General features: G+C 45.5%; 1 protein-coding gene across 2 annotated transcripts in view; it reads right to left on the bottom strand.

Moving 5' to 3' along the window:
- Positions 1-533: 533 nt before the first annotated feature.
- The window catches only part of KDM5B (lysine demethylase 5B), a 166,483-nt gene continuing 146,109 nt past the window's right edge, over positions 534-20,907 (bottom strand). For both annotated transcript variants that reach the window (XM_063453213.1, XM_063453214.1), the window contains exon 28: positions 534-1,305. In XM_063453213.1, the coding sequence (XP_063309283.1) occupies positions 1,168-1,305 (138 nt within the window). In that variant the 3' untranslated portion in view covers positions 534-1,167. The remainder of the gene's footprint in view (positions 1,306-20,907) is intronic.

The raw sequence follows: 20,907 nt of genomic DNA, 5'->3' as shown, positions 1-20,907 counted from the left end.
TTTGCTTATACAGCCATAGTCACAACTCCCTGCATGTGATTACACAGCCTTCCTAAACACTTTCTAAAGAGTTAATGTTTACACTTCCTTATTGTAAATTCTTTTTAGTCTAGAATTTGCAGGAGAATCTGCTGGAGCCTCCTGTATGTAATTAACGTGAAATTTACAGAGCAGGAGTTACAGGAAGTTACAGCTGATTAAAAAAAGGAAACTATTTTGTTTTCATGTAGACTGTCAGTCACAGCCAGGGGAGGTGTGGCTTAGGGTGTAAAAACAGAAAAAGTGATTTAACTTCTAAAATGGCAGTGGATTGTAAAGTTAATCTTCAGAGGTGTGATCTATACACCAAAACTGTGTCATTAAGCTAAAGTTGGTTTGGTGACTATAGTGTCCCTCTAATCTCAATGTGTAGTGGTTTGATTGTAAAATGTGGTTAATTTGAAAATTCAAACAGCTCAGTCGATACGGGAACTGGTTTTACTCCAAAAGATTTACATCTTAAGGATCACCTAAATACTCATATCCATGCAATATATATTTTAATCAGGTAATTTTATTCCACAGTGTAAACTTCAAAATTTGCTACAATAAAAACGAAGACAAACATGTACTGATTTTTAGAAATGCAAAAGTAAGCTGATATACAGCTCTGTTTAACATGCTGGCTGCTCCAAGCACCTACAAACGAATGCTACTACACATTTTCCCTCTGGAAGAAGAGCATTTAAAAAAACCATTTGCGATCTGCATTCAAACGGAGGAATATTAAAAAAATTAAATAAAGTTATTGCTCATATAAATTGTTCTACGGGGAACCAAAAAATGTGCTGTTTTAGGGAAAGCCGGGATGGGATCTCAGGATGGTTGGTGACTTAATGGAGATCCTATTTCATTTATTTTATCCACATTTAGGCTCCAACATGTTTCCTCAGACAAACAATATACATCAAATTGATTGTTATTGAAGTTCCAAATAGTAAAAGATGCAGTTAAAAAAACAAAACAAAACCAAACAAAAAAACCTGAGTGTTCACAACTTTTCATCTTGAATTGGTTGTTTTCACCAAAAATGCATGTAAAGGAAACATGATTGTTTAAAGGCAAGGACATGAGCCCTGAAGAATATCTGATAGACCTGAATATCTAGGTGGCAAGAAACAACGGCTCTTATTTGCTAGCAGCTGCAACTTTTTCATTGCAGCAGGCACACATGTAATCTTCTCTCTCAGCTGTTTCTGCAGAGATTCCAACACAGACCTGGTGGAACCAGCGATTGCAACTTCCATCACACTGTACCCAATCAACCTGTAAGAGACCAAAAAAATAAAAAATATGACCACTGTCAAAAAGAAAAATATGATGCAGTTGGCTTCATGCCTTTTAGCTGTTCATTGTTATTTTTTTTTTTTAAATAAAGATATGCAAATTTTACTTTCATTTTAATTTATATTACTGACATAAAGGATTACTGTAGGCACTGTAACCATATTGTTTGTAACCCCCTAGCATTGTTTCGCTGTTCAACAGCTTTTAATGATTTATTGCTAAATGAAAGTTCCAAGCAGCCCCTCGATTCCCTTTGTGTTTGGGCTAATGATAATATCTGAACTGTAGACAAACATGCAGAGACCAGATATGGAAAGCAAACGTCTGTGTGAGGCCACAGTAATGGTGACTGGAATACATTCAAAACATGAGACCTTTATAAACCCAGGGAAATGTTAGACACCAAACTAGAATGCACATAAGAGACACTTGATGTATGGGTTTTACGTTGCTTTCTCTCAGAATCCAAGCAGCAAGGGACTATTGTGTTTCACAAACCAAACATAGCTATTCATTCAACTAAGAATAGATGCAAATTCAACGTATATTAAAAGTGACTTTCAAAAGTTTTGTCAAAATAGAAACAACATTTTTTTTTTGGCCAATTTAAATTTAAATTTGAATTCACATTACATTCTCTGCAATTCTAACTTTAGAAAATAACCACGAAAGCATCTCACAAACATTCTAAAATCTTGTGGAAAGGCTTCTCGGAAGAGTGGAAGCCATTATAGCTTTAAACGGAGGATCAACTACATATTAATGTCTATGTATTTAGAATGCAATATCATAAAAGTCCCTGTGGGTGTAATGGTCAGGTGTCCCAATACTTTTGTCCATATAGTGTACACATTTTTTTTTAACTGTATATACTCGTGTATAAGTCAAGAAATGTTAGTCTAACTTCATTTTAAAACGCAGACTACTTATCCACGGGTCAGTGCTAGTTTTGATAGAACTTTGTATTTGAATGCGGGGCAATGTTGACTCCTGAACACCGTTTTTCTAGCTGGTCGAGAAGTCGAATGGGCAGGAGTACAAGTTTCAGCAGGGTTCGCGGACTTGCGTAGCTGACTCAGAAATCCAGGCAGTCAACGATCATGTACCACTGCCTGCGTTCGGGAGACAAGATGCGTTCTTGTATATACAAATGGCGGCCGCTCAGGGAATGCTTGTTTGTGGTTAACAGCAAGGGGTGGTCGGCAGTGGTGTATTTTGGATCTGTGCTGCCCTAGGCATGATGGAACTCAGGCACCCCCTAATTTACATTTGACCCACCCCTTCCTGTCAATGCCACACCTCTTCCTGTTAAAGACTAACACACTCTCAGATACACTGACATACACACACACTGATTTGACACAATCTGACCGACACACCCACTGACTCACTCACAGACACAATCACTGACATACACGCACAATGACAGACACACATTGACAGGCATACACAATCACATACATTGACACACAGGCTCCCTCAGTCACAGACACACACTGAGACACACACACAATGATGCAGACATACTCACTGAGACACACACACACACACATTCATTGACAGACACACAGGCTCCCTCATAGACAAAGTCACTCAGACACACAGTCACGCAGACACAAACTGACGTACAGACACACTCTCACTCACAGACACAGCCAGCCAGACACACACACATTTCCCCCCCTAATACTCAGATTATTTTTTCACTTTTATTTTCACTTTTAAATCCACCCAGTCTCCCTACCCATTGGGAGTGTCACAGCAAGGGTGCATCATTTATTATTACACTATGGAATATTATCCTTTAATGTAATTTGTGTAGTAAATGGCAGAGATGGTAATGTTGAGGTCAAAAGGGTTACATATTTTGAAGCTGGGACCCCCACAGAGGTCAGATGACAGAAGGGGTAGTGTGAATGGCATAGCAATGTGAAAAGGATTTTACTATGTGAAGTAATCAAGGCTCTGCAAGGTGTGAGGTTCTACACTTAGAAAAAGTCTGAATGTCTCTTCATCCATTTGGCATGTACCTTGTAAGGGATGAGTCAATCTCTTTGATATGTAAATGCCATAAGCCTTATTCCAGTATCATATCTAAAGGAAGGACAAACACATTCATATTTACCCCACAGAATAATAAAGCCTCATTTTTGTTATATTTGGAATGTGACAAGCGCCATCTAGTAACCCAGGCCAAACATGAGTGGCCTAACTTGACCATAGGGGAAGGAATTGTGGTGGCCATCCTATCGGATCGCAAGGCCGGCATGCAACATATGTATAGAAAGGGAAAATAATAAATCCGTAGATGCAATTATTATTTCTGTGGCGGTTACATAAGAGAAGATAGAACCAAATGTTTCCATTTGGATTGATGTGGGTCTAGACACAAGGGGGTGGTCACTTAGTATCTCTATAGATACACCTTAACTCCACCTCTGGGTGAGGCGTGGTAATCCACAGGGTATATCTCTAATGATCCTGAAGGATGCTAGTGTACATGCTTGTGGGGTCAGAATCTAATTCTAAGTGAGTCAACATCTTTTCTTGCCAGAGACCGCCAGAAGTTGTACTTTGAAAAACTAAGTGAGTTATTATGACTTCTGTATTTTATCCTTTTTGTTTTTATCTGTTGTTGCTGTAGATAATTTATCATATTTTTATATGCACTGTGACCATTTTTGCTAATAATAAACATTCATTTAAGTTCTGCCTTTGTCTTGTTAAGAATCACGTTACCTGAAGAGACTAGTTAGTACAATATTTAAGATATTACAAAAATACTAAGTAATATTTGGTGGGTTTTATTGTTTATTTACCTGGGGGACCAAGGCACCCCATTTATAAATTGTCTTGGTGGTGGCAGCGTTAAAATAAAAAGAGTTATGTTATTATGTTTAAGTGTGGGTGGTGTTAAAAGGGGGATTTTGTCATTATTTCCGGTCTAGTGCAGACAAATAGTGAATTTTAACCCTTTCACCACCACAACTACGTCACGCACACTCTTGGAGTAGGGTGCCTTCGTGACAGGGAGAGCTCGGTGGATTTTGTTAGTGGGGCTGCTTGCGAGGCTGTTGTGGAAGACAGGCGTGCAGGCAGTCAGGCGGCCAGTTGAGGTCCAGATGGGTAGCGAGGGATCGCTGATTTGTCAGCTCTCCCTGCTCAGCTCCCTTGTGTGCCACAGAGTGATTACGGGAGCCGGAATATGAGTTTTTGACGCCCCCTGGAAAGTGCCGCCCAATGCAAATGCCTGGTTTGTCTTGCGGCAAATACTGCACTGGTGGTCGGTGATTACGAGGTGTTAACAAGGGAGACCACACAGAGTCTGTTCGGTAACAATTTCATTCAAATGCAGGGGGATATCAGACAAAACAAGGTTTCGACCTATCCCCACGAGTCATAGCATATTTCACAATTGTTGGTAAAAAAAACTGCACTCTTCTTAAAGACTAGATCGACTTAGACGAGTATATACAGTAAACTATATATGTATGGGGCGGAGCCTGACCTCGGAGCTGCACAGACGCGAGTGCCCAAAAATCTGAGGCAAAATCGGCGGCTATAGAGCCCACGGACTCACCGGGGTGCACTTCCCACACTAGGAGTGCACCACTGAACAGAATGATGCCTAATAGACGCCCGTCAGAACCGGGCAACCGGAACGCCAAGTGCGGCCTACTGGAGAAGGAACTAGGGGGAGGCAGCCGCTCTCCCCGGAGCCGGACCCAACAAGCGACACTGAGGGTCTCCTATCCCCCCCCCCATCCCCTCAGGAGAAGCCGCCATGCATCACACATCCGCCTACTTGATTGTGGTTGTGGGAGAACCCAGGAAGGACAGGACTGTGCTGGGCATTGGAGCTGGTGGGGTAGCTATATGGGGACACGGTCATGTAACACAGCACCACGCAGGATGCATAGCTTAGTGGGCATAGGCTGACCACCCTACTTCAAAGCAGGACCGGGCTACCACATGCCTTAGGCCTCATGTTAACCGTCACCCACCTATCTCTTATCTATAGCTATGGACCAAGGGTCTGTTTAGCTCATATGGGTTCCCATCTCTCATTGTTTTTTCTTTGGGGTTTTTTTTTTCTTGTTCCCATAGGTGGTACTGGTGGAACACAACATACAGTAGTTTAGCATGATATGAGTAGCCACAGTCCCACTTAATATGGTGTGTAGACTGATTTGAATATTCAAAGAAACTTTGTTATAGTATAGCCAAAGGGCAATATTACCAAGCATGTTACTACACCTCTCATTAGGATGCTGTCCCTATCGATAATATTCAATAGTCACTTGTACTTGTCTTCGAAACCACACTAGAAACTCAGCATGTAATCTGTCATCTAAAAAGGACTCATGATTAACCCTTTACATATGTTCTCTATCTTCAGTGAATTCAGCTTGTTACTTAAAAAATTTAAAACGGTGCCGTTTCTAGAGAAGCCACACAATTGTTTCTGATACATACTCTTTAATGTCACTGTTAACGCTGTTGTGGCGTTGATGGCTGGATTGTATCACTCATGCACCACAAAAAAAAATAAAAAATTATATATATATGTATGTACGTAAATGCAGGGCCAGCACTTTCTATAGGCAACTTTTCAGTCGCCCAGTGCGCCCCTTAGGAAGCCACGACGACCCCCCTCATGCTTCAGCCGCCTGAGCGCTCTATAGAGAGCCTCAGGAAGCTGTAGCACTGCCCGGGCCGGCGTGTCTATTAGGGCGTATCGGCTTGGGGGCACAAGATATGAGGGATCGGAAGGAGGGAAGAGCACAGTGCACCCTCTAGTCAGTCCCTCAGTGCAGCGTGGCCAAGCTCTGCGGTACAGAAACATCAGTTTCCTGTACCCGGCCGGACTAAGAGGTGCTCAGTGAGAACTTCCTTTCAGTCTGACCGGGTTCAGGAAACAGAAGCTCCTGTACCGCGGACCAGAGCAGAGCTCTGCCATGCTGCACTAGTGGCTAAAGGTAGGAGGCATCTGAAGGTGGGAGAAGAGAGAGGGAAGGAGAGACGATTAGGGGAGGGAGGGAGGGGGGGAAGAGAGAGGGAGGGAGAGAACACCTGGGAAGGGGGGGAAGAGAGATGGAAGGAGACCACCTGGGGAGGGGGGAGAGATCACCAAGGGACGGGGGGGGGGGGAGAAGAGAGAAGCACCAAGGGACGGGGGGGAGCACAGGAGAGAGCACTAAGCCCCTATACTAGCCCACAAACTCTTTCACAATACACAAACAATGCAACCCTACACACAAAGAAACACACAATGCATCCCTACACACAGAGAAACACACAATGCATCTGTTACACACATACAAAGAAACAGTGCATCCCTTACACACACTCAATTCACCCCTTAGAGACAATCAATGCACCCCTTACAGACACCTTGCATCCCTTACACATACAAACACAGATTCACACAATGCATCCCTTACACACACTGCTTTCTATCCTTTACACAAAAACACACTTCATCCACTACACACTCACACACTGCATAGCCTACACAAACTGGTATCCATATACTATACATTCCATAGGCACACACATTAGATCCTCTATAGGTGGGCCTTATGGGCATACTGCCCATCAGGCCGTGGGGCCGCAGACCTTGAGTTTTGTACAATACTCCAAGTGAGGTCTCACCAGTGTCCTGTAAAATGGCATGAACACTTCCACCTTTCGACTGCTAATACCTCTCCCTATACAACCAAGCATTCTGCTAGCATTTCCTGCTGCTCTATTACATTGTCTGCCTACCTTTAAGTTATCAGAAATAATCCCCCCTAAATTCCTTTCCTTAGATTTTGAGGTTAGGACTATCAAATATTCTGTACTCCGCCCTTGGGTTTTTAGGTCCAAGATGCATTATCTTGCACTTATCCACATTAAATGTCAGTTGCCACAACTCTGACCATTTTTCTAGTTTACCTAAATCATTTGCCATTTGGCTTACCCTCCTGGAACATCAACCCTGTTACATATCTTAGTATCATCAGCAAAAAGACATACCTTACCATCACGACCTTCTGCAATATCACTAAAAAAATATTAAAGAGAATGGGTCTAAGTACAGATCCCTGAGGTACCCCACTGGTGACAAGTCCATGCTTCGAATATAATCCATTGACTACAACCCTCTGTTGCCTGTTACTCAGCCACTGCCTTACCCATTCAACAATATTTGAATCCAAACTTAAAGATTGCAGTTTATTGATGTGCAACAGTGCCTTACTAAAATCTAGGTAAGCAATGTCTACTGCACCACCCTGATCTATTATTTTAGTTACCCAATCAAAAAAATTAATATGATTTGTTTGGTATGATCTCCCTGAAGTAAATCCATGTTGTCTCTGATCTTGAAATCCATGTGATTTTAGATGTACAACAATCCTATCCTTTGACATGGTTTCCATTACTTTCCCCACTAGTGAAGTAAGGCTTACTGGCCTATAGTTGCCAGACTCCTCCCTACTACCTTTCTTGTAAATGGGCACATTCGCCAACTTCCAATCTTCTGGGACTACTCCTGTTAACAATGATTGGTTAAATAAATCCGTTAATAGTTTTGCGAGTACACCACTAAGCTCTTTTAATAGCTTTGGGTGTATTCCATCAGGTCCCATTGACTTATTTGCCTTTACTTTTGACATTTGAAATAGAACCTCTTTCTCTGTAAACTCACATGAAACAAATGACTGATTTGTCCTTTTTACTAATTGAAGCCCCTTTCCTTCATTTTCATCTGTAAATACTCACCAATGATATTCATACCTTCCTGATTTTGTTTTTAATCTAACTAATACTTATATTATTTTCCTTTTCTCATTTATGTAGCTAAAAAAAAAATGTTTGTCATTTTTTTTTTTTTTTCCTGACTGTGCCATTTTCTCTTCTGAGTGTGATTTGGAAGCTCTTCTAACTTGCTTAGCCTCTTTCTGCCTAATCTTATAGATAATTTTGTCTTCCTCACTGTTTTTTTATAATTACTAAATGCTAACTTTTTGTTTTGTACTATTTTGGCCACATCTGCAGAGTACCACAGTGGTTTCTTGAATTTTTTGCTTTTACTGACAAGCCTAATACAATTTTCTGTTGCCTTTAGCAGTGCAACTTTTAAATAATCCCATTTTTCTTGGACTCCATTTAAATTGCTCCAGTCTGACAAGGACTCCTTTACGCATATTCTAATTTTAGAAAAGTCTGGTTTTCTAAAGTCTAAAACTTGTTTTGTGTGGTGTGACTCAGTCACTGTTCTTATATTAAACCACACTGACTGATTGGATCCTAAACTTTTACCTACAGTAATATCTGATACCAAATCTAGTATGGCCTCTTTACGAGTTGTCTCCTCAACAACTTGTTTTTAGAAACAATCCCAGTAGGGAGTTTAGAATGTGTGTGTTCCTGGCACAAGCAGCTATTTTGGTTTTCCAATTCACATCAGGAAGATTAAAGTCACCCATGATGATAACTTCCCCCTTCATTGTCATTTTAGCTATTTCCTCAACTAGTAGATTATCTAACTATTTGTCCTGGGGGCCTATAAATCACACCTACATGAGTTACTGTGCGATTACCAAATCCTAAAGTAACCCAAATGGACTCTATGTTCGCCTCACTAACTTTTATGAGGCTAGATTTTATGCTATCCTTCACATACGGGGCCACCCCTCCCCCTTTCTTGCCTTCCCTGTCTTTTCTATATATAGAGTACCCTGGCATTGTTTTGTCCCAGTCATTTTTCTCATTAGACCATGTCTCAGTAACAGCGACTAAATCTAACTGCAAGCATTTGTAGACATGACTCAGCTTATTTTTTAACACACTTGCTACAGGCACCTTCTGTCCTTTGGGGGGGGGGGGGGGGCAATTGGATTGATGTTTTATCAGTTGTGACCCCTCCACCCCCCCCCCCCCCATAGTTTACATACATCCTAGCAAAACCTCTGAACTGCTCACTGAGAACATTTGTTCCCTTCTGAGAAAGATGCAAACCATCTTTTTTGTACAGTTTATTTCCATTCCAAACAGAGCTACCATTAAAAATGAAGCCAAATCCTTGCTCCCGACACCATTCACCAAGCCACAAGTTAAAGTCCCTAATACGCATCCAAAAATATATTACAAGAAGTGGAGCGACATTTAGGTAATCAGCCCCTTCCCACATGCAACCAAAATTAAGAAATGAAGGAAAGGTATACTTATACTCAATGAATAGCAGTCGCACGTTCAAAATCATATGTAAAAAAAGAATTTAAAGATGATAGTCAAATCTGTATGTATGGTGTTTAAAATACACCCTTATACATAGTGTTACTTAACACATTTGTATACTTGATAAATTTAATAATTGAACACATTTCTCACATAAAACATTAAAAATATTTAAAAATAGATACAAAGCACTCAATGAAATGGTAAACAGATAACTGCTTACTAGTTGATGGTGAGTACAACGGTATGTATTCCCGTGACTCACAAGCACGCTTCCCCACACTAGGAGATGTCTCCTGTAGGTTAGTCAGGCGAGATTAGAATATGTAGAGTCAGGGCTGCCATCAGAAATTTTGGGGCCCCTGACAAAGCACAAGGTCTGGGCCCCCCCCGCCCCCTCCCTCCCGGGCCCGCCCACGCCCTACCTAGTCCGCTGACAATGATGCGGGACTGAATGTGGTGTGTATAGTGGAAGTGAATTAGAATGTGTGTAATGGATGTAGTGTTTGTGTGTATTAGATACTGTTTGTGCAGTGAATGCAGAGTGTGTGTTTGTGTAGCGGATGCAGTGTGTATAGTAAATGCAAAGTGTGTTTGAGTAGTGGATGTAGTGTGTGTACAGTGATGTAGTGTGTGTTTGTGTAGTGGATGTAGTGTTTGTATGTACTAGATGAAATGTGTTTAGTGGATGCAGTGTCTGTAGTGGATGCAGTGTGTGTATTAGACGCAGTGTCTGTGTATAGTGAATGCAGAGTGTTTCAATTTGTGGTGGATGTAGTGTGTGTACTGTGAATACAGGATGTTTGTGTAGTGGATGCTGTGTGTACAGTTAATGCAGAGTGTGTGTCAGTATAGTGAATCCAGAGTGTGTGCATAGTTTAGTGAATCCAGAGTGTGTGCATAGTTTAGTGAATGCAGAGTGTGTGTTAGTGTGTAATGAATGCAGAGTGTGTGTTAGTGTGTAGTGAATGCAGAGTGTGTCAGTGTAATTCATTTAGTGTGTGTGTAAATGTGTAGTGAATGCAGAGTGTGTGTAAATGTGTAGTGAATGCAGAGTGTGTGTTAATGTGTAGTGAATGCAGAGAGTGTGTTAGTGTGTAGCGGATGCAGAGTGTGTGTTAGTGTGTAGCGGATGCAGTGTGTTAATGTGTAGTGAATGCAGAGAGTGTGTTAGTGTGTAGCGGATGCAGAGAGTGTGCTAGTGTAGTGAATGCAGAGTGTGTTAATATGTAGCGAATGCAGAGTGTGTGTCAGTATAGTGGATGCAGTGAGTGGGTTAGTGTGTAGTGTATGCAGAGTGCATGTTGTATTAGTGAATACAGTGTGTGTATTGTATTAGTGTATGCACTGTGTGTTAGTGTATGCATTGTGTGTTGTGTTAGTGTATGCAGAGTGTGTGTTGTGTCAGTGTATGCAGAGTGTGTGTTGTGTCAGTGTATGCAGTGTGTGTGTTGTGTCAGTGTATGCAGAGTGTGTGTTGTGTCAGTGTATGCAGTGTGTGTGTTGTGTCAGTGTATGTAGTGTGTGTGTTGTGTCAGTGTATCTAGTGTGTGTGTTGTGTCAGTGTATGTAGTGTGTGTGTGTGTTGTGTCAGTGTATGCAGTGTGTGTGTTGTGTCAGTGTATGCAGTGTGTGTGTGTGTTGTGTCAGTGTATGCAGTGTGTGTTGTGTCAGTGTATGTAGTGTGTGTGTGTTGTGCCAGTGTAAGCAGTGTGTGTGTGTGTTGTGTTAGTGTATGTAGTGTGTGTGTGTTGTGTTAGTGTATATAGTGTGTGTGTGTGTGTGTTGTGTTGGTGTATATAGTGTGTGTGTTGTGTCAGTATATGCAGTGTGTGTGTGTTGTGTCAGTGTATGTAGTGTGTGTGTTGTCAGTGTATGCAGTGTGTGTGTTGTCAGTGTATGCAGTGTGTGTGTTGTGTCAGTGTATGTAGTGTGGGTGTTGTGTCAGTGTATGTAGTGTGTGTGTGTGTGTTGTGTCAGTGTGTGCAGTGTGTGTGTGTTGTGTCAGTGTATGTAGTGTGTGTTTTGTCAGTGTATGTAGTGCGTGTGTGTGTTGTGTCAGTGTATGTAGTGTGTGTTGTGTTAGTGTATGTAGTGTGTGTGTGTGTTGTGTTAGTGTATATAGTGTGTGTGTGTTGTGTTAGTGTATATAGTGTGTGTGTGTTTGTGTGTGTGTTGTGTCAGTGTATGCAGTGTGTGTGTTGTGTCAGTGTATGTAGTGTGTGTGTGTGTGTTGTGTTAGTGTATATAGTGTGTGTGTGTTGTGCTAGTGTATATAGTGTGTGTGTGTGTGTGTGTGTTTTGTGTCAGTGTATGTAGTGTGTGTTGTGTCAGTGTATGTAGTGTGTGTTGTGTCAGTGTATGTAGTGTGTGTGTGTGTTGTGTCAGTGTATGTAGTGTGTGTGTGTGTGTGTGTTGTGTCAGTGTATGTGTGTAAATTTGCAATCTGGGGTGAGGGGGAGGAGGGGCATTTTAACATAATAAAAAAAAATTACATTTATTTAAATAGTTTCTCCCCCTCCCTGCTTACCTGTGTCTAGGGAGGGGGGAGATTCCATCCCCGGTGGTCCGGTGGCATGGTGGGGCCCCCCGGCTTCCCTGTTACCGCAGAGGGGGCCCAGGCAGCACACAGCTTCTCCTCTTCTCTCCTCCAATAACTCTCGCGAGACCCGCGGAGCGTTGCCATGGCAACCGGGTCTCGCGAGAGTTATTAGCAGAAACGAGAGGAGAAGAGTCTGTGTGCTGCCTGGGCCCCCTCTGCGGTAACTGGCAGCCGGGGGGCCCGCGGCTGCACACATAGATAGCGATATTCGCGATCTATGTGTGCAGGGAGGGAAAGTGGGTCCCGGGACTGCCAGAGCAGTCCGGGCCCCCCAGGGCCGCCGGGCCCGTGACAACCGTCATGGTTGTCACCCCCTGATGGCGGCCCTGTGTAGAGTCCAAATTGCGAGCTGATCCGCTGTGGTGCAATCGCCGTTCAAAATGAAGAGTGTGTGTTAGTGTGTAGTGAATGCAGAGTGTGTCAGTGTAATTCATTTAGTGTGTGTGTAAATGTGTAGTGAATGCAGAGTGTGTGTAAATGTGTAGTGAATGCAGAGTGTGTGTTAATGTGTAGTGAATGCAGAGAGTGTGTTAGTGTGTAGCGGATGCAGAGTGTGTGTTAGTGTGTAGCGGATGCAGTGTGTTAATGTGTAGTGAATGCAGAGAGTGTGTTAGTGTGTAGCGGATGCAGAGAGTGTGCTAGTGTAGTGAATGCAGAGTGTGTTAATATGTAGCGAATGCAGAGTGTGTGTCAGTATAGTGGATGCAGTGAGTGGGTTAGTGTGTAGTGTATGCAGAGTGCATGTTGTATTAGTGAATACAGTGTGTGTATTGTATTAGTGTATGCACTGTGTGTTAGTGTATGCATTGTGTGTTGTGTTAGTGTATGCAGAGTGTGTGTTGTGTCAGTGTATGCAGAGTGTGTGTTGTGTCAGTGTATGCAGTGTGTGTGTTGTGTCAGTGTATGTAGTGTGTGTTGTGTCAGTGTATCTAGTGTGTGTGTTGTGTCAGTGTATGTAGTGTGTGTGTGTGTTGTGTCAGTGTATGCAGTGTGTGTGTTGTGTCAGTGTATGCAGTGTGTGTGTGTGTTGTGTCAGTGTATGCAGTGTGTGTTGTGTCAGTGTATGTAGTGTGTGTGTGTTGTGCCAGTGTAAGCAGTGTGTGTTGTGTTAGTGTATGTAGTGTGTGTGTGTTGTGTTAGTGTATATAGTGTGTGTGTGTGTGTTGTGTTGGTGTATATAGTGTGTGTGTTGTGTCAGTATATGCAGTGTGTGTGTGTTGTGTCAGTGTATGTAGTGTGTGTGTTGTCAGTGTATGCAGTGTGTGTGTTGTGTCAGTGTATGTAGTGTGGGTGTTGTGTCAGTGTATGTAGTGTGTGTGTGTGTTGTGTCAGTGTATGCAGTGTGTGTGTTGTGTCAGTGTATGTAGTGTGGGTGTTGTGTCAGTGTATGTAGTGCGTGTGTGTGTTGTGTCAGTGTATGTAGTGTGTGTTGTGTTAGTGTATGTAGTGTGTGTTGTGTTAGTGTATGTAGTGTGTGTGTGTGTTGTGTTAGTGTATATAGTGTGTGTGTGTTGTGTTAGTGTATATAGTGTGTGTGTGTTTGTGTGTGTGTTGTGTCAGTGTATGCAGTGTGTGTGTTGTGTCAGTGTATGTAGTGTGTGTGTGTGTGTTGTGTTAGTGTATATAGTGTGTGTGTGTTGTGTTAGTGTATGTAGTGTGTGTGTGTTGTGCTAGTGTATATAGTGTGTGTGTGTGTTTTGTGTCAGTGTATGTAGTGTGTGTTGTGTCAGTGTATGTAGTGTGTGTGTTGTGTCAGTGTATGTAGTGTGTGTGTGTGTGTGTGTGTGTGTTGTGTCAGTGTATGTGTGTAAATTTGCAATCTGGGGTGAGGGGGAGGAGGGGCATTTTAACATAATAAAAAAAAATTACATTTATTTAAATAGTTTCTCCCCCTCCCTGCTTACCTGTGTCTAGGGAGGGGGGAGATTCCATCCCCGGTGGTCCGGTGGCATGGTGGGGCCCCCCGGCTTCCCTGTTACCGCAGAGGGGGCCCAGGCAGCACACAGCTTCTCCTCTTCTCTCCTCCAATAACTCTCGCGAGACCCGCGGAGCGTTGCCATGGCAACCGGGTCTCGCGAGAGTTATTAGCAGAAACGAGAGGAGAAGAGTCTGTGTGCTGCCTGGGCCCCCTCTGCGGTAACTGGCAGCCGGGGGGCCCGCGGCTGCACACATAGATAGCGATATTCGCGATCTATGTGTGCAGGGAGGGAAAGTGGGTCCCGGGACTGCCAGAGCAGTCCGGGCCCCCCAGGGCCGCCGGGCCCGTGACAACCGTCATGGTTGTCACCCCCTGATGGCGGCCCTGTGTAGAGTCCAAATTGCGAGCTGATCCGCTGTGGTGCAATCGCCGTTCAAAATGAATGAGGATTAGAGCTTCCTCTCACTGCACGAGAGAGCTCAGCTCACTCTTCCTGCAGCCTGCAGTCACTGTATTCTGAATAACTTGGCGCTCCGAGAGTATTTAATTTAATGCATTCCTAATACGCATCTGCCTATTGTTCTGAGTGTTATGCACTGGCAGAACTTCAGAGAATGACAGTGTGGAAGTAACCTGCGTTTATCATTGGAAATAACACTAAAAACTTCCTTTACCTCTGAAACCTCATTGCAAGCCATGTCATTTGTCCCTAAATGGACAAGTACATCCAATTCCCCTTCCTGCTTTGCTCGCTTAACAATATTCCAAATACGACTCCTGTCTCTGTGAGTAGTAGCTCTGGGAAGACATCTCACAAGACCACTATTGTCCAGCTCCACACACCTCTTATGATAGAATCCCCCAACAACAACTGCTTTCTATTAGGCCTCCAAGCCTGTGTCCACAACACCACTACCCTCAGTGCCTGAGCCTGTCTCCACAACACCACTACCCTCAGTGCCTGAGCCTGTCTCCACAACATCACTACCCTCAGTGCCTGAGCCTGTCTCCACAACATCACTACCCTCAGTGCCTGAGCCTGTCTCCACAACATCACTACCCTCAGTGCCTGAGCCTGTCTCCATAACACCATTACACTCTGTGCCTGAGCCTGTCTCCATAACACCATTATACTCTGTGCCTGAGCCTGTCTCCATAACACCATTATACTCTGTGCCTCAGCCTGTCTCCATAACACCATTACCATGAATTATGTAGAGCAACAGACTGTGCAATATGCCTTTTATCCACAACTCTAATTTTACCACATGACAGGAGGCTTCATATTTTGCATTAACTCTCTTTACTAACTCACATAGCAGTAAAGAAAAAAGGTGAAAACATTAACCAATCAAAAGAAAGTAGGAGGTATAGTATTCACAGTAATGAGGCTCCTCCCCCTCTTTCTTTACTGCTCCATCAGCAGACAGGTCAGAGTTTTGGCTCTTCCCTTTTCACTATTGTATACTATATGTAATTTTTTTTATATAATACTGTATTTTAACTTATATATGTAGTTTTTATATTTGCTCTATTGTTTTCTACCTTTATTTCATCTGCCCCCTTGGGGTTTCGCTCTTGGGGGAGTCTTTTTCCCCCTCCCTGTTTTCTTCACAGGGTCTCTCTCCTTTTCTTCACCCTCTCGGTCCGCCGGCTTTCTCCGCCGTCGGACCGACTGTCTCACACTTCCCTGAGGGTAACGCTCACCCTCCACCCCCCCTTTTTTTCCTCCACACGGCTTCACAGTCGCTTTCACTGTAGCCGCACGGCGGGAAACATTTTTTTCCCGCTCCTCCGGCGGCCATCTTGGATCTCGCGTCTCGCGAGATCCACGGCCGCCATCTTGGGAGCATTGCGGTCTCCTCATTCCGGCGCCCGTACACACAGTAACCGGACACAACCAGGCAGGGGTCCCCAGGTCAGTCAAAAGTTATTTACCTGTGCTTGGGGTGTGGCCCCATAATCAAAAAAACTATTTTACTGCCTACTGGTGCTTTTGCACACTTGCAGGGTGAAGCCCTATATTTAGAACCGCTGCTATCAGGTGGATTTCGTGCCACCTATATATATTTGAGCATTTATACCTGGGTGTGGCCCAGAAGAAAAATCCCAATATTCCCTGCTGGGGAAACTGGTGCTTTTTCACTACCAGATTTGTCATATTCACCCTGCTGGGGTTTGCCTTTTTTACACTTCACTGTTTTTTATATATATACCTATACCTACCCTGCTGGGGTTAACTGGGTACTGCAGGTACCCCCCCCTTTTTTTCTCACTAACTGGGACAGACCCCTAGCCCTACCTTTTCTGTGCTTCAAGCTATTACAGCGGCCCAACTCCTATTATCATGGATACACCTCAAAACCCTGCAGACTTCCAAACCATGATTGCGGAAGCCATCTCCGCCTCTATGGAGAAAGCATTATCCAGGGTTATGACGGCAACTGCCGATCAGACTAAAAAAGTCACAACAGCCCAAGCCCATGACTATGACTCTGAGGCTTCAGAATCCCATGCCCAGGCCGACTCTCGGCCCAGCAAACGCCACTGGAAGGGCATGGAAAGGAATGACAACCCGGGCAAAGGCAAGGCACCTGCCAAACGCCACAGGCCAGCACCACCCACCCCCGCCCATTACTCCTCGGACGAGGGGGAAGAACAAACACACTCCATGGCTGTGTTAGATGAGTGGCAGGCCGCAGATTCCGATCCAGACAATGACTGGGGTTCGGACACGGGATCCCATACGGGTCTCCTAAAAGGGACCTTCTTGGACGACATCCAACTGCCGGATGACCCCACACCGGTCCAAGAAGGGGAAGCCATTCTGGACCCCACGGGGCAACGTCTATTCGACCCCCGCAACATACGGCACCCGCATTCGGGGGACTGGACCCCCCCGACCATCTCTCCAAATTTATGCACCGTTGGCTCCGCAAACCCCTGGACAAAACGGTGCGCAACCGACTACGTTCGGAATGCCCTCGCCCTTCCCTTCCCGACAACGTGGCCCAAACCCCCGAATTCGACCAGGTCATGAACACATTCATGTCTCGGGGTGGCCGCGACCCCAGGAGAGGAGGGGAGAAGGGCTTCCACGGAGTTCAAGACAAACTCCTAGACTCTATTGGCCCACTTTCCCGCATCATGTTTTTGGCGGACGATGCTTTTACAAGGGCTGACGAATTTGATACCAGTATGGTATGCCTATACGATATAAGAGAATGGGCACAGAGGTGCTTTTGTTTTGTTGGTAACACCAACGTAGCCCTCTCCTCTGAGAGGAGTAAAGCAGCGCTGCTCCGTATTGACGGAAAGCTGGTGGAATTGGGCACCAAGGAGTTGGGACCGCTTGCACAGGGCAAATTGTTTGGGGAAGCCTTCCTCAAAGAGCTTAATAAGCACGTAAACATTTTCACCTCGCTCAATAAGGCTCAAACTTCAATGAAGCGAGTATTCAGGGGCTACCCCAGTCGGGGTGTTTTTGGACGGGCTGGCCGCTACAGGGGCCGAGCAGCCAGCCGTTTTTGGCCCTCTGGCCCCCGCTCACACAGACCCCAACCCTTCTACCCGGAAGTGGGTTTCAGGCAGCCCTTCTCCTACACCCGTGGAGCAGACAGAGGCAGAGGACCTTGTAGCCGTGGCAGAGCACGCTTCCCCACAGGTAAGCATCATAATGCCTCAATGTCCACTAACCCCGTATACTGCAGGTCGTATCGCTCTGTCTTTTCAGAACTGGACAGCCATCTCCATGGACGCATGGATCCTCCAGACGGTCCAAGGCTACATCATAGATTTTGTGGAAACCCCGTCCCAGACCGCCCCTCTGTACCCCATTCAGTGCTCCAAGGAAGATCGCCTTCTAATCGATGGCGAACTGCGGGAACTCAGGGCCAAAGGAGCGATAGAACCCGCTCACGACCAAAACGGCTTCTTCAGCAACATTTTTCTAGTGAAAAAGAAATCTGGAGACTTACGGCCGGTTATAAACCTAAGGAAGCTCAATGCTTTCGTAACATACAGACATTTCAAGATGGAAGGCATCCATCTCCTAAGAGATCTGCTCCAAGAAGGGGACTGGTTCACAAGACTGGACCTCAAGGACGCCTACCTATCGGTACCCGTCCATACATCCTGCCGACAGTTCCTCAGATTCCGATGGCAAGGCCGCCCCTGGCAGTTTACATGCCTCCCCTTCGGCCTCAGCTCAGCACCGTGGTGCTTCACCAAACTACTGAAGCCAGTAGTGTCTCGACTACGCACTCAAGGAATTCGGTGCATTATTTACCTGAAACCTGCTACTGTTTTCCTCAGACAGGTACAGTCTAACGCAACACACACAATATACCACCCGACTCCTCACGTCCCTAGGTTTCGTGGTGAACTTTCAAAAGTTGGAAGTATCCCCAGCCCAGAAGATACAATTCCTGGGCTTCGAGATAGATTCCAAGACCAGCACACTACGGCTCCCGACCTCAAAGATCACAGCCATCAAGAAGGAAATACGCAGAGCCATTCGCAGCCACTCCATTCCACTCCGCAACCTGGCTCGGATCGTGGGCTTGCTATCCGCATCTATCCAGGCGATATTCCCGGGTCCACTCCACTACAGAGCGATGCAGCGCTTGAAGGCTTCCTTCCTCCGCCAGAACCCTTCGTAACGACCAAACGGTTCCGGTGATGGAGGAAGTCAAAGAAGAACTTGGATGGTGGCTGGACAGCATGGAAGCGTGGAATGGCCGAGCCATCTTCGGGAACACGCCCGACATGGTCCTGGAATCAGACGCCAGCCTCTGGGGATGGGGCGCCACCTGCGAAGGCAGTTCGACGGGAGGCACTTGGACTTCCCAGGAACTCAAACTCCACATCAACTGCCTAGAACTTCTAGCGGGGTCGTTTGCAATTCGCAGCCTAGCGAGAAACCGGACCAACTGCTGCATCCTCCTCCGGATGGACAATGTGTCAGCGGTCCGTTACATCAACAGACTGGGAGGGGCCCGGTCCAGACTCCTCTCAGAGATTACGAAAGAAATATTCGAGTTTTGCCTTCCCCGGAAAATCTCCCTCATGGCAGAATATCTCCCGGGCGAAACGAACCTGACAGCGGACTGGTTCTCTCGCCATTGGCGGGACAGCAGCGACTGGAGACTGGACCCAACGATCTTCCATCGCCTCTCGGTCAGGAGAGGCCCCCTCCACCTAGACCTCTTCGCATCTCGCAACAACAGGCAGACGGACGAGAACTTCAGCTGGCTACCAGATCCGGAGAGCAAAGCAGTAGACGCCTTTCTCCAACCATGGCCACCCAGGGGCGCTTACGCCTTTCCCCCATTTGCCACGGTGGCAAGGACGATACAATACTTAAAGACGCAACGCGGGTCTCTGCTCCTCATCACTCCCCTATGGCAGAGCCAACCATGGTTCCCGGACCTTCTAGCTTCATCCTACAGGGATCCTCTCCTCATACCGTCCTACCCGACACTCCTCACAGACCCGAGAGGGAACCCCCATCCTCTCATTCTGGAAGACCGCCTCACTCTAGTAGCCTGGACTCTTCAGGGGCGCTTGGCAGACCGAGGACTTATCGCAGACAGCTAGAGACCTCTTATGGGATTCGTGGGCACCAGGAACCAGACAATGCTATCTTGCAGCATGGAATTCCTGGTCCACTTGGTGCAGTGAACGGAACTTTGATCCCTTTACGGCACCTGTAACGGCCATCTTGAATTTTCTCTCCCACCTATACTCCGCGGGCAGGTCTTACCGATCCCTCAACATCGTGCGCTCCGCGATCTCAGCGGCTCACGTTCCGGTCCTGGGTACACCCGTCGGGAAACACCCTCTGGTATGCCGCCTCCTCAGGGGCATCAGACTTCAAAGGCCCCCCAGACCCAAGTACACTCGGTTATGGGACGTGGAAGTCGTCCTACAGTTTCTGCGAGACTGGCCAGATAACGACAGACTCTCACTTCGACAACTGTCGGCCAAACTAACACTCCTACTTTGTCTGGTATGGTTCCGCAGAGTTTCGGACGTGCGGGCTTTCGACATCGACGCCTTCTCGGTCTCCCCCCGAGGGAGTTACCTTCCAAGTGTCTCGTCGGACGAAATCGGATTCCTCGTCGGTCTTCTACCCCTTTTTTCCTACGGAACCGCTGCTTTGCGTGGTTTCTGCTCTGCTTCTTTATGTTCAGGTCACTTCCCTCCTTCGGGTTTCATCTTCGGGACAACTATTGGTGTCTTATGTTAGACCTCACGTTCCCGTCTCTACTACCACCCTTGCCAGATGGGTACGTTGGATCCTGTCTCTAGCAGGTGTGGAAGACACCTTCGGTGCCCACTCCATTTGCGGAGCGGCGGCCTCGTCGGCTTTCTCCGAGGGAGCATCACTGGCAGACATCCTACGAGCCGCGGATTGGTCACGCGAAGCGACCTTTTCGGACCTTCTATTTCCGCCCAAACTCGGGGGCAGTCACGTCTCTCCTTCATCAGCGTTAAAAATGCAAAATATGAAGCCTCCTGTCATGTGGTAAAATTGAAGATTATGCTAGCGTTAGTGTACTTATAATCTTAATTTTAGTAATGACAGGAGGCGAGTATTTTCCCACCCTCCGCACCCTCGAGGGATGAAATCTCATGTAAGTATACCTATACTCTATATATTCCTTCATATTTTCTACCTGGTATATATCAGACTTGTACCTTATTTAACTACAGCTTCGTTACTGTTATTTGTCATACTTAGACTAGGTACATTTCGTTAGAGTTTGTGCTGGGTTTATTACATTACTGCAAACATATGCCAGACCGGTTCCTAACCTTTTCCACACTCTCT

Source organism: Pelobates fuscus, chromosome 1, assembly GCF_036172605.1.
Source record: "Pelobates fuscus isolate aPelFus1 chromosome 1, aPelFus1.pri, whole genome shotgun sequence".
Classification (NCBI taxonomy): domain Eukaryota; kingdom Metazoa; phylum Chordata; class Amphibia; order Anura; family Pelobatidae; genus Pelobates; species Pelobates fuscus.
The sequence above is the reverse complement of the archived record's forward strand: the minus strand, read 5'-3'. Positions and strand labels throughout refer to the sequence as shown.